The sequence below is a fragment of the Phyllobates terribilis genome, unplaced genomic scaffold, assembly GCF_046119375.1.
Source record: "Phyllobates terribilis strain yellow unplaced genomic scaffold, ASM4611937v1 Scaffold_3__8_contigs__length_932513732, whole genome shotgun sequence".
NCBI classification, from domain to species: Eukaryota; Metazoa; Chordata; class Amphibia; order Anura; family Dendrobatidae; genus Phyllobates; species Phyllobates terribilis.
Window position 1 is genome coordinate 293,736,652 of NW_027362763.1, and position 13,130 is coordinate 293,749,781.

At 47.8% G+C, this 13,130-nt stretch overlaps 1 protein-coding gene across 1 annotated transcript in view; it reads right to left on the minus strand.

Annotated features, from left to right (window-relative positions):
• The window catches only part of NCEH1 (neutral cholesterol ester hydrolase 1), a 47,620-nt gene extending 34,998 nt beyond the window's left edge, over positions 1 to 12,622 (minus strand). The window contains exon 1 of the mRNA XM_073674908.1: positions 12,280 to 12,622. Within this exon, the coding sequence (XP_073531009.1) occupies positions 12,280 to 12,438 (159 nt within the window). The 5' untranslated portion in view covers positions 12,439 to 12,622. The remainder of the gene's footprint in view (positions 1 to 12,279) is intronic.
• Positions 12,623 to 13,130: the final 508 nt, after the last annotated feature.

The following is a 13,130-nucleotide window of genomic DNA, read 5'->3' on the forward strand; positions in this document are numbered from 1 at the left end:
TCCTATATATTTTGGAGCTGAGTATTCAACTAGTTTGGTGTAGTTCTATATACCGGTCAGCTGTCTGTGTGCTTAAGTAGTCTTGAAAGCTTACTTTGTAACATCACTTATTTTATTTTTGTTAGGCACTACAAGGTTTCATATCGACAAAATCACTATTTTGTTTCTCTTACTGAGATAATTCTTTTTTCCAACTTGCTAACACAGTTCCAAAACTTTTTCTTTTTAACCCTTTGATGCCATGCATCTTCTAGCGATAAAAAGTTTCAACCAAGGGAGAGATCGGTCAAGTAACATCAGCGGGAATCAAGTTAATCCGTGTTGTTCTATCACTTTAAAACAAGATAAATATTCTTGAACTGTTATAATAATTGAAATGGAAGATGGGTTGGCAGCTAATTAGCTGCCTGCTGCCCCCTACTCTTCAAGATGAAATTACAGAGGTCAGTGGAGACTTAGCGCCATCTTGGATCCCAGGTCGTTCGCCATCTCACAATTGTGTTTTAACTCTGCAGCCAAGCTAATATCGGCACCATACTAGTTAGGTAGGATGGTTACTAAAAAGAAGGTAATTACTAACTATTACCCTCCTTTTTACAAGCAAACCTCCAGAGTGATTGTGTGTGCGCGCTGGTATCTGCTTGGCTGCAGTGCTGCCACCATTCAGCAATACCTTGCTGCTGTTGCTCCTCCTTTCTTCTAGTGCAACATACAGATAATACTCAGCGCCATCGTAGTTCCCAGGCCCATCATCTCACACTCATGTGCGGCCATTGATGGATCAGCAGGATCACTAGCTAGGATTAACCTTCCTCTTGTGTTAGCTTTCTGTTACTCTTTCTTATGTTAACGGGTTGGTTTTGACCCGTGTCTTAAATCACCCCTAGGATACCCTAAAAACAGTTATTTATGATCCAATTTGTTTCTTATCTCTTAGTTACCTTGTTAGGGTTTCTCATCCATGGAAGGATTGATTTTAATATTTTTGTTGTGGCCCCCTGGGCCTTTCATTTGAGAGCATACCCTTCATTTTCAATATAAAAATATTGTCAAATGAACCTCAAGAAAATAATATAAACTTAAAAAAGTTTGTTATATTACCTGACTGACTATTACTGAAGGGTTTTAGAACACATTTCTTAAATGTAAAAAAAAATATATACATATATATATATATATATATACACATATATATATATATATATATATATATATATATATATATATATATATATATTTTATATTATTAACTCTAGTAACATCTATGGTGTTACGGGTCAATTTTGACCCATATCTAACTACTTTATGAAAAAGGCAAAAAACTGATTTTTTTTATAGAACTTTAATACAAATAAAAGATGAAAATTATATTAACATTAATAGCAATAATAATAAAAAGTAGCTTTTCTAGGTCAAACAAACAAACAACAATCAATCAAGCAAATCAACAGAAATCAAGTACTAGTTTTTAGATGCATGTGTGGCAAAAAGTGACACTTTTTGTGTGTTCTTTGCAGAGGTATTTTTTGCAGCCGAAGCATGATGTGCTTGTCTTTCTGTCCTTATTGCTAGGGCAGACCTGACACCTCTTTCTTTTAGAATCAGGTGGTCTTACTGGGGCTGTGGCTGTTGTGCTTGATGTTGAGGCAGGCCTGGTTGAGGAGGATGCTGGTGATGATGCTCTTTGTGTTGCTGTGGGTGTGGACGAAGCACTTGTTGAGCTCTGGAGTTGTCGGACCAAGGCTGCAGCGGCTGGGTCTCGGGGCACTCTTTCCCTTTGGTCAAAGTGCGCCTTGACAAGGGATCTTCCTAGTTCCTCAAGAAACATCCTCCGCTTGTGTTTTTTCTTTGAATTCCATCCTTGGTGAATGTGGGTCCACAACACAAATGAATTGCATGCTGACACATCAAGGATGTTGTAAAATACAACCATTGGCCATCTCCTAGTCATTCGCTGGCAAGTGTAGGTGGCAGTCAGCTTGTCCAGGTTGTCCACTCCTCCTTTGTTTTTGTTATAGTCCAGGATCATTCTGGGCTTTTTGTCACTTCCTGATGACACAGCTGCATCTTTGTGAAGTGTGGACATCAGTACCACATTCCGTCGTTTTTTGGGGCAGTATGAAACAGCAGTGGTGGTGTCTGTAAAAACAAACTTTGAGGAAAGTGGAGCGCTGTCCTTCATCTGCAACAATTCAGCGGGCAGCTCAGGTTTGTTTTTTTTTCACTGTGCCCACCATGGTGATTTTCCTCCTGAGAAGTTCTTGTCCAAGGTCATAGCTGGTAAAAAAATTGTCACAAGTAATGTTGTGACCCTGCATTCCAGTAGTCATATCGAGGACTACACGTTTTCCTTGTTTTTTTTCAGGGATGCCGCTTGCAGACTTGCCTGTGTAAATCTGTAGATTCCATGCATAGCTAGTTTTTGCATCACAGGATGCCCAAATTTTTATGCCGTATTTGCCTGGCTTACTTGGCATGTATTGCCGGAAGGGGCATTTTCCGCGGAAAGGGAGAAAACGTTCGTCTACTGTCACCTCTGGCCCTGGGTTGAACATCAGTGGAAGGAGCTGCACCCATTTCTCCCAAACATCCCTGATGGGAGCAAGTTTGTCAGATTTTGTTCTGGTGTCTCTGTTGTCAAATCTGAGGACTCTTGATATCATTTGAAAATTTTGAAGTGACATTGTTGCCCGGAAAATATTCCTGCCTGTCGATGCGTCCCAGAGACTATCAGTGGCCTCATTGCAGGATTTGTACACTCCAGCAAGGAGAAGAACACCAATGTAGGCATCCAGACATCATCATGAAGGTCATTCCACATGTTGCCGTGGACTTTTTTTCCTTCAAGGTTTGTCATAGCAATAATGACTTTTTTTATTGACAATGGCATAAACAGATCAAAACATGGCTTGATGTCACTTACTCTCGTCACAGCAAACCTTGTGATCCCAGGGGTCATTTTTATGACATTTGCAGCATCTGCCCTGCCATGTACATCTGGAGGTACTGAGCTCCAACTGATCTTGCCACTTTTGGATTTGAATCTTTCAGCGGGAGCAGCTTCAGCACCAGTGACCTCCTCATCAGACTGATCAGAACTGTCTGTGTCTTCCGGTTGATACTCCACATCATCTTCCTCCTCAGAAACCTGTTCATCTGTATCAGTTTTCTGCTGTGTGTCCTCTGATTCATTATCATCTAAGATATAATCCAGAATTTGGCTTACATCAAATCTTCTCCTCATTGTTGCATGTGTAAACTGGAGATGTATACTCTGCAAAGTACCAACTCTAAGCTGATTTGGCCATACTTGCCTGGACATGTCCCTAACTCAAGTTGTTGGAGGTAGAGCTGGCTGTGGGCTGTTGGTTTATATTGTGTTTATGAGTTCAGTTTTGGGACTTATTATTGTTTTTTTACTCTTATATTAGACCTGGGTCGAAATTGACCCCAACAACACAAATGTTATAATTTTAATAAGAGCATTTTTACAATTTAGTAAAATAGTTTTATTTATTGTATTTTGTTTAAAAATAAATTCCTGAAAAAGTCAAAAAGTCTTGATGCAATAAACAAATGTATGTAGAATTTGTATGCATTTAAAACCTAAAACGGGTCGGTCACGACCCTAACACAAGACGAAGGTTAACTCTAAAATGGAGGATATAACTCTGAGCCTCTTTTGGAGAGACAATTCTGGCTAGGGACAGTCAATAAATGAGTATGAGCTGGCCACCGCCTGGGATCCAAGATGCCGCCGAGTCTACTCTGTATTTGAAGAGTGTGGCACAGCAGCAAGTCCAGTGCTAACTGATATCAAAGCTGGGCTTGTCCCTGCAAAGAAGGCCTACTGTTAGGCTATCTGCCCACGTTGCAGAAATGAAGCAGAAAATTTCTGCTTCATACCCGCATGTCCTCTCCCGGAAAAACGCTTGCGGAATTTGGCAAGCGTTTTTCGCGCGTTTATGATGCGTTTGGGACATGCGGAATTGCCTTGCGTTTTTTATTGCATTGACAAGGCAATCCCGCATGCATAAACGCAAAATTAATGGACATGCTGCAGATTTTTGAGCGCAGCATAAACGATGCGGAAAAATCCGCAGCATGGGCATTGAAATTGCTGATTCTCATTGGGGACCATGGGGGACGGATTAACAAGCGTTTCACAAGCGTTTACGCTGCGGAAATTCCGGAGCACATACGCTTGTAAAACGCTACGTGGGCACATACCCTAATAGTCCCCTGGAGACCATCATTCCTAGTGATCGCATGGACCCATATCTGCAGTATCCCAGCCTTCACCGTACCTTCCTACCAATAATAATAAAATATGCATAAAGATACTAAACTACTACTGTCCGCAGGCGTCCCTTTGTCTGTGGTGGAAGAGTCTGCGTATGGTCTGGCAATGCAAAAGTGACAAGAGGGAGGAGAGGGCAGACGTGAATGTCTGCTCACTGGTCTGTATCTTAGCATCCAGCAACACAGCGTTCATAGCTGCAAAATGTATAAGCGTCCTTTTTTAGTCCCGTCCCATCGTGTACCCCCGAGCGGGCAGTATGGACTCCTTTGGCACTTGTGCTGCAGGTTGAAAAATTCTGTTATAAAATATAGAAGAACATTGCAGGTCCAGACACAAGGCATTTTTGTTTACGGTTATTTTAGGGTCTGTTCAACCCTGTATTGGAACAGATCCGGACAAAAAATATGCCAACAAATTAGAACAGATTGCTGGAAACAATAAAAGGTAACAGGACCTTATAGTCAATGTGGTCCATCTAGTGCCGATGGTGCCCAGCCAGCAGCGAGTGCCACTTCCATTATTTGTATATTTCTGATCCTATAACAGAACCAAACTTTACTTGTAAAAGATAGAAGACACTTCTTGTAGCTTACTATCAGGCATCTCATAGAGAGTGCCTAGTCTTGCGCTGTACTGGACCATCAGATGCCAGAGTAAAGGAATTAATACTGGCAGGAGCGATTATGGGACATTTGATGAGACGTATGGGCCATAACTCTGGGTATAACTGGCCATACTGCGTGTGACCTCCTACTCCACGTCCTCTTGTCCTGTGACCACAGCTCCGTGTGCGAGCTATGTGGTGAGCGTGCGAGAAGTAGGGGAAAGGTCACTGTACATGGATCAGGAGCTGTGAACCAGAGTCAGGCATCCGTCCACAGGGAGGACACAACGTGTCTACAGTCCATCACCCTACTGTGAGAATATACAGAACACCGGGTTATATTCCCGAGGATTACAGATAACTGGCACCGTGGTATTTCCTCCATAATGTGCCATTCTATTTTGTAATAGGGATTGCAAAATCCAACACAACCTAAAACCACAGCTGGCTGAAAGATGAAGAAATTCCCTTCTGACAATCCAGTGTGCGCAGAGTGCACTCAGAGGCAGCACCACGGGGACAGGTCAATGACCCTCCGGACCCATGCCCCCGGCTGGCGGACCCTAATGGCATATCATTTCTCTAGGTTTCCAGATGCTAAGGTCAGGACAGAGATGCAAGAAATCTGCACTTATTACAATGCATTCCAGATACATGCTGAGCAGAAACAGCGCCACTCTTGCTTATAGGGTGTGACTGGTATTGCAGTTTCTTTCTAAACCATATCCAAGATACTTAGCTGTGGATTTGTAATAGCACAATTTTTCTCTGCCTACTGGCTGACAAAACCTGATTTATGTACACAGTAGCACTGCCAGTGCTGCGAGCACAGGAATAACTGTACAGCCATTAGTGTGTCTACTGTACAGCCATTAGCTAACACAATTGTGTGTCCGGATTACACGGAGTGACATAGCCGTAGGCTACACTGCTACATGCAGCCTGAAATACCGTGTGCCAGGATCAAAAACAAAACACCATTCATTTGGAGATCTAGTGGTATATGGAAACTTAAAGGGAACCTGTCACCAGAAATAACGCTATTAACCTGCAGATATGCGGTTAATAGCGTTCTTATGCTTCACACAGCCGAATGCAGCAGGGAGAAAATTAACTTTATTCCCCCCACAAGTATTCAGTGTTCAGTCATGAAGGCAGGGGCGGTGCAGATGCAGACACCACTCAGAAAGGGGTCTGTAACTGCGCCCCCAGCCTGACTGATAGTCTGCTGCAATGGAGAGCCAGTGTGAGTCCAGGGGCGTGGTTTCAGTCACGGCTCTGAGAATACAGAGCTGTGGCTGTAACCGTGCCCCCAGCGCTCAGCGGAGAGCGCAGGATAAATGTGAGCTGAGGCTTGTTCAGATTTTTGGGAGGCAGACTGAACAAATGGACAGCAGTACCAGAATAGTTATTATTTTTATTTTTGCACGATAGCGGTATAAGTAATAAGATGACTTTATTCTTCGGGTCGGTGCAATTACAGCGATACCAGATTCATATTGTGTTTTTTTTCATGTTTTGCTAACATATTTATTATACATTTTTTTTGTGTCGGAGAGATGTAACTTTTTTTATTTTTTGGCAAACAGCTGTATGAGGGCTTATTTTTGTGCAACGAGTTGGAAATGTTTTTTGTTACCATTTTGGGGCACATAATATTTTTTGTTCACTTTTTATTCAGATTTTTTTTAGACGCAGAATGAACAAAAACCAGCAATCAATTCAATTAATGTTTTTATTTGTTTTTTTTGTGCACGGTTCACTGTGCGGTAAAAGTGATTAGACAGATTTGTCCATTGGGTTGGATTTTTATGCTTTGTTACTTTTGCAGACTAAAAACAATATTTTACAAAAATGAATTTGATTTTGCATCATCATATTCTGAGAGCTATGACCTTTTTTTGCCCAAATTAGCCATTTTAGGGCTTGTTTTTTGCAGAACGGTTTGGCGTTTTCATTTCTACCATTTTTTTTACATGTCTTTTTGATTGATTTTTATGCATTTTTTTTGCGTGCAAGTATGATGAAAAAGCAACATTTTTGGAGTTTCTTTTTACGGTGTTAGCAGTAAGGAATAAATAACTCAGCAGTTTTATAGATCAGGTCGCTCCGGATGCAGCAATCGTTTTTTTGTTTATTTTTTTTTGTTTTAATGCAAACTCTGCAGTTTTAGTGATGAAACGACTTTTCGTGATTGGGTGCGTTTTTGTTTTTTTTTAAACCTTTTTACGCATTTTATGTAATCTTTTTTTTTTTTCGCTTAGTCCCACTGTGGGATATAATTTTTACTTTGATCATTGGTCTCATACTTTGCAGTGTTCGTGTACTGCAGTGCTCAAGACTGTCAGTGAGTCACTGACACAGTCAGTAAGACCCAGCTTACAGCAAGCTCTCACAGGCCACCGTACCCTGTTGTCATCAGATGACCTCAGGGTACCATGGCAACGATTGGCATCCGCGATTACGATCACAGGGGATCAATCCTGCCATTGGGGGTATTTAACCCTCTTTTAGCCACTTAGATACCGCTGTCACGATTGATTGTAGTATTTAAGGGGTTAATCGGCCCCAATGGGTTCCAAAACCGGTCGGGGCCGATACAGTAGGGTGTCAGCTACTTATTAACTTATTCCTGATCACCGATTTAAAACGGTGGTCAGAAATAAGTTCCCTTTACAGTCGCCATTATAAATGCGTATTGGTGCTCGTTAAGGGTTTAAAGGGACTCAGTTTGAACAGTCATCCTATGCTGACAAAGTCCCACCACTCGGTGCTTCATGGCGGGGCCAATCATTTATATACACCTTCCCATCTGCTTCATTTCTATCTGTCTCCACCCCCTCTCCTCTCTGATTGACAGCTCTGGTTTCATACAGCCACAGGAGGGAGGAGATAGATGGAAAACAAGCAGGTGGGAAGGTGTACATAAATGAATGGCCCCGCCATTGTGCACCGAGCACCTGTTCTTGGTTTGAACAGTCATTCTATGCTGACAGAGTCCTTTTGAAGAACAAAAGGATCAGACATGCTGGATCTCCATCTCCCATGGCATCATATGTAAGAAGAGAATCCCCCATACACATTAGACTGTTGGCTGAACAACCCGTCAATGTCAACAAGGTATGGGGACTTTACTCAAGGCCCTTTTAGAGGGGCTGATAATCGCAAGGTATAAATATGCCACAATCACCAAAACGTTCATTGGCTGATTGGATCATTTATGAGGCCCCTGACATTCTCATTGTCAGCTGCACACCAAGCCATGTCTGCAGAAGGTGTGCTGCCAACGATACACATGCTGTATGAGAACAGATCGATTAAAATAACCATTGTTATATTTGTAACATACATTTATCAATTCCTACAAAAAAAAGCCGAAGAGAAACATGCCAAAGCCTCAAACAAGAAAGCTGTATGCAAGATGTTCCATAATTGCCAGAGATGTCACATACAGATGATAAATTAAAGACTATAATGACTTTGTATCCGATGAAGAGGTGATGAATATGAGAGGTGGGATCCTACATCCGGCACCCCCGAGGATCAGCAGACACCGGACGTGCTGTGGTGCTCCACTCCATACGTTGTTCATATCTGCTGATCTGTGGAGGTGTCAGACCACCACCAATCTCACACATATGTCATCAATATGCAAGTCAAAGACAACCCCTCTAACTTGTCTGTAAGCACAAAATATCCCATGATGGAAGGTGCAAGATGTTAACAAAAGAAAAAAAGAAAGTATGTATTTAATACAGCTGAACATATATTGTAGACGCCTCTGACAAATGCCATGCATTGGGAAGAACAGTGTTGGCACTTATCCTACAGATATGAACTGGAGGGCACAATTTTGTGCAGAATTGGAATGTAATAGAGGCTACTATGGATATATCATCTCTATGGCTGCAGTGTTTATTCTACTAAAAACACCATTAAAAGCTTCATCAAAATGTTTAGAAAAAAAAGCTTAAAACTACTGTGAATCCCCTATGGTGCTATGGTGAGTCAGGAGAGCTTTCTGCAGGGAGGATAAAGGTGGCAGGTGCATCAACTGACATATGGCATTGCCATCTAGTGAGTACACTTGCCCTACCAGGTCCAGTGTAGAACGGCTCCCATAGGCTGCTCACCACACTTAGGTCACCCCCAGGACAGAGAACCAAAATCCTTTGTCTAGTGTAAGACACAATACCCAGCAGCACTTACAAAATGTGACCTACCATCAGAAAGCCCGGGGTGCCCCATCTGTCCCCTCTGCCATCAGAAAGCCCGGTGTGCCCCATCTGTCTCCTCTGTCATCAGACAGCCCGGTGTGCCCCATCTGTCTCCTCTACCATCAGACAGCCCGGGGTGCCCCATCTGTCTCCTGCCATCAGACAGCCCGGGGTGCCCCATCTTTCTCCTCTGCCATCAGACAGCCCGGTGTGCCCCATCTGTCTCCTCTGCCATGAGACAGCTCGGTGTGCCCCATCTCTCTCCTCAGCCATCAGACAGCCCGGTGTGCCCCATCTCTCTCCTCGGCCATCAGACAGCCCAGTGTGCCCCATCTGTCTCCTGCCATCAGACAGTCTGGTGTGCCCCATCTGCCATCAGACAGCCCGGTGTGCCCCATCTCTCCTGCAATCAGACAGCCCGGTGTGCCTCATCTCTCTCCTGCAATCAGACAGCCCGGTGTGCCCCATCTGTCTCCTCTGCCATCAGACAGCCCGGTGTGCCCCATCTGTCTCCTCTGCCATGAGACAGCTCGGTGTGCCCCATCTCTCTCCTCTGCCATCAGACAGCCCGGTGTGCCCCATCTCTCTCCTCGGCCATCAGACAGCCCGGTGTGCCCCATCTCTCTCCTCGGCCATCAGACAGCCTGGTGTGCCCCATCTCTCTCCTCGGCCATCAGACAGCCCGGTGTGCCCCATCTGTCTCCTGTCATCAGACAGTCTGGTGTGCCCCATCAGCCATCAGACAGCCCGGTGTGCCCCATCTCTCTCCTGCCATCAGACAGCCCGGTGTGCCCCATCTCTCTCCTGCCATCAGACAGCCCGGTGTGCCCCATCTGTCTCCTCTGCCATCAGACAGCTCGGTGTGCCCCATCTGTCCCCTCCGCCATCAGACAGCCCGGTGTGCCCCATCTCTCTCCTCTGCCATCAGACAGCTCGGTGTGCCCCATCTGTCCCCTCTGCCATCAGACAGCCCGGGGTGCCCCATCTGTCCCCTCTGCCATCAGACAGCTCGGTGTGCCCCATCTGTCCCCTCTGCCATCAGACAGCCCGGGGTGCCCCATCTGTCCCCTCTGCCATCAGACAGCTCGGGGTGACCCATCTATCTCCTGCCATCAGACAGCCCGGGGTGCCCCATCTGTCCCCTCTGCCATCAGACAGCCCGGTGTGACCCATCTATCTCCTGCCATCAGACAGCCCAGTGTGCCCCATCTCTCTCCTCTGCCATCAGACAGCCCGGTGTGCCCCATCTGTCTCCTCTGCCATCAGACAGCCCGGTGTGCCCCATCTCTCTCCTCTGCCATCAGACAGCCCGGGGTGCCCCATCTGTCCCCTCTGCCATCAGACAGCCCGGTGTGACCCATCTATCTCCTGCCATCAGACAGCCCGGTGTGCCCCATCTCTCTCCTCTGCCATCAGACAGCCCGGTGTGCCCCATCTCTCTCCTGCCATCAGACAGCCCGGTGTGCCCCATCTCTCTCCTGCCATCAGACAGCCCGGTGTGACCCATCTGTCTCCTCTGCCATCAGACAGCCCAAGGTGCCCCATCTGTCCCCTCTGCCATCAGACAGCCCGGTGTGCCCCATCTATCTCCTGCCATCAGACAGCCCGGTGTGCCCCATCTCTCTCCTCTGCCATCAGACAGCCCGGTGTGCCCCATCTCTCTCCTGCCATCAGACAGCCCGGTGTGCCCCATCTCTCTCCTGCCATCAGACAGCCCGGTGTGCCCCATCTCTCTCCTGCCATCAGACAGCCCGGTGTGACCCATCTGTCTCCTCTGCCATCAGACAGCCCAGTGTGCCCCATCTGTCCCCTCTGCCATCAGACAGCCCGGTGTGCCTCATCTCTCTCCTCTGCCATCAGACAGCCCGGTGTGCCTCATCTCTCTCCTCTGCCATCAGACAGCCCGGTGTGCCCCATCTCTCTCCTGCCATCAGACAGCCCGGTGTGACCCATCTATCTCCTGCCATCACACAGCCCCGTGTGCCCCATCTCTCTCCTGCCATCAGACAGCCCGGTGTCACCCATCTGTCTCCTCTGCCATCAGACAGCCCAGTGTGCCCCATCTGTCTCCTCTGCCATCAGACAGCCCGGTGTGACCCATCTATCTCCTGCCATCAGACAGCCCGGTGTGCCCCATCTCTCTCCTCTGCCATCAGACAGCCCGGTGTGCCCCATCTCTCTCCTGCCATCAGACAGCCCGGTGTGCCCCATCTATCTCCTGCCATCAGACAGCCCGGGGTGCTCCATCTATCTCCTGCCATCAGACAGCCCGGTGTGCCCCATCTCTCTCCTGCCATCAGACAGCCCGGTGTGACCCATCTGTCTCCTCTGCCATCAGACAGCCCGGTGTGCCCCATCTGTCCCCTCTGCCATCAGACAGCCCGGTGTGCCCCATCTCTCTCCTCTGCCATCAGACAGCCCGGTGTGCCCCATCTCTCTCCTGCCATCAGACAGCCCGGTGTGACCCATCTATCTCCTGCCATCAGACAGCCCAGTGTGCCCCATCTCTCTCCTGCCATCAGACAGCCCGGTGTGCCCCATCTGTCTCCTCTGCCATCAGACAGCCCGGTGTGCCCCATCTCTCTCCTCCGCCATCAGACAGCCCGGTGTGCCCCATCTCTCTCCTCCGCCATCAGACAGCCCGGTGTGCCCCATCTCTCTCCTCCGCCATCAGACAGCCCGGTGTGCCCCATCTCTCTCCTCCGCCATCAGACAGCCCGGTGTGCCCCATCTCTCTCCTCCGCCATCAGACAGCCCGGTGTGCCCCATCTGTCTCTTCTGCCATCAGACAGCCCGGGGTGCCCCATCTGTCTCCTCTGCCATCAGACAGCCCGGGGTGCCCCATCTGTCTCCTCTGCCATCAGACAGCCCGGGGTGCCCCATCTGTCTCCTCTGCCATCAGACAGCCCGGTGTGCCCCATCTGTCTCCTCTGCCATCAGACAGCCCGGGGTGCCCCATCTCTCTCCTGCCATCAGACAGCCTGGTGTGCCCCATCTGTCTCCTCTGCCATCAGACAGCCCGGGGTGCCCCATCTGTCTCCTCTGCCATCAGACAGCCCGGTGTGACCTACATCCCTGGTCGGCATTATCAGCTCAGTGCAGGCAGTGCGGGCTCCTGTGGTCACAGCTGCGCCCGTACATTGCCGTGTACTCACCAGATCCTGCGCACATCTGAAGGTGGCATCCAGCAGCATGAGCTTCCAGGGCTCGGCCAGGGTGCTGGGCAGCGGGCTGTACACATAGTAGGCAGTGAGCGCCGCCAGTGCAGTGAGCAGGGCCGGCACAGGCTTCATGCTGGCGGCCGCTCTGCACATCCGAACTCCTCACAACGCAAGTTTGTGTTGGTGTCATTGAACAAGCTGGTCAGGCAAAAGCCAATCAGAGGGCAGCAGAAAAAAAGCCAGCCAATCAGAGGGCAGTAGATAAGGAAGCTAGCCAGTGTCACGTCCTTGTGCAATGTAGAACTGCGGCCACATGTGCTCAGCAGCGCCACCGCGTGGTTGACTGTGTACTGGTCCACTGTACCTAGCTCATAGTCTTGGGGCGTGGTCAGGAAGACGAGGCTCCGCCCAGTGCGTCTGCCATACTTAGGAGACCCCAGACATACATGAGCGCAATAATATGTGCAGCAACACTGACAGGGAAGGAGGGCACAGCCCCGCAGGAACATACAAGATCAGCATGTGAGGAACACAACAGAAACCCGTTATCCCCTGTCCGCAGCACAGATGATAACGTGCTGATCAGTGGGATCCTGATCAGCAGAACGGGGCACTGCTACCCTGAATTCCTGATCAGTGCGCATGCCCGAACACCCCCACTCATTCCCTATGGGGCTGCAGAGCGCTGCGCTTGGCATTTTCTGACAGCCCTATACATGGAGCGGTGGTCGGGTGTCAGACCTGCCACGCCTCTGTAGAAAGGGGAGAAAAGTGCTTAATTAGGGAGAACCAATCAGTAGGACCTGTCCTATGGATAGGAGATAACGTGTTTCCACTATTAGACA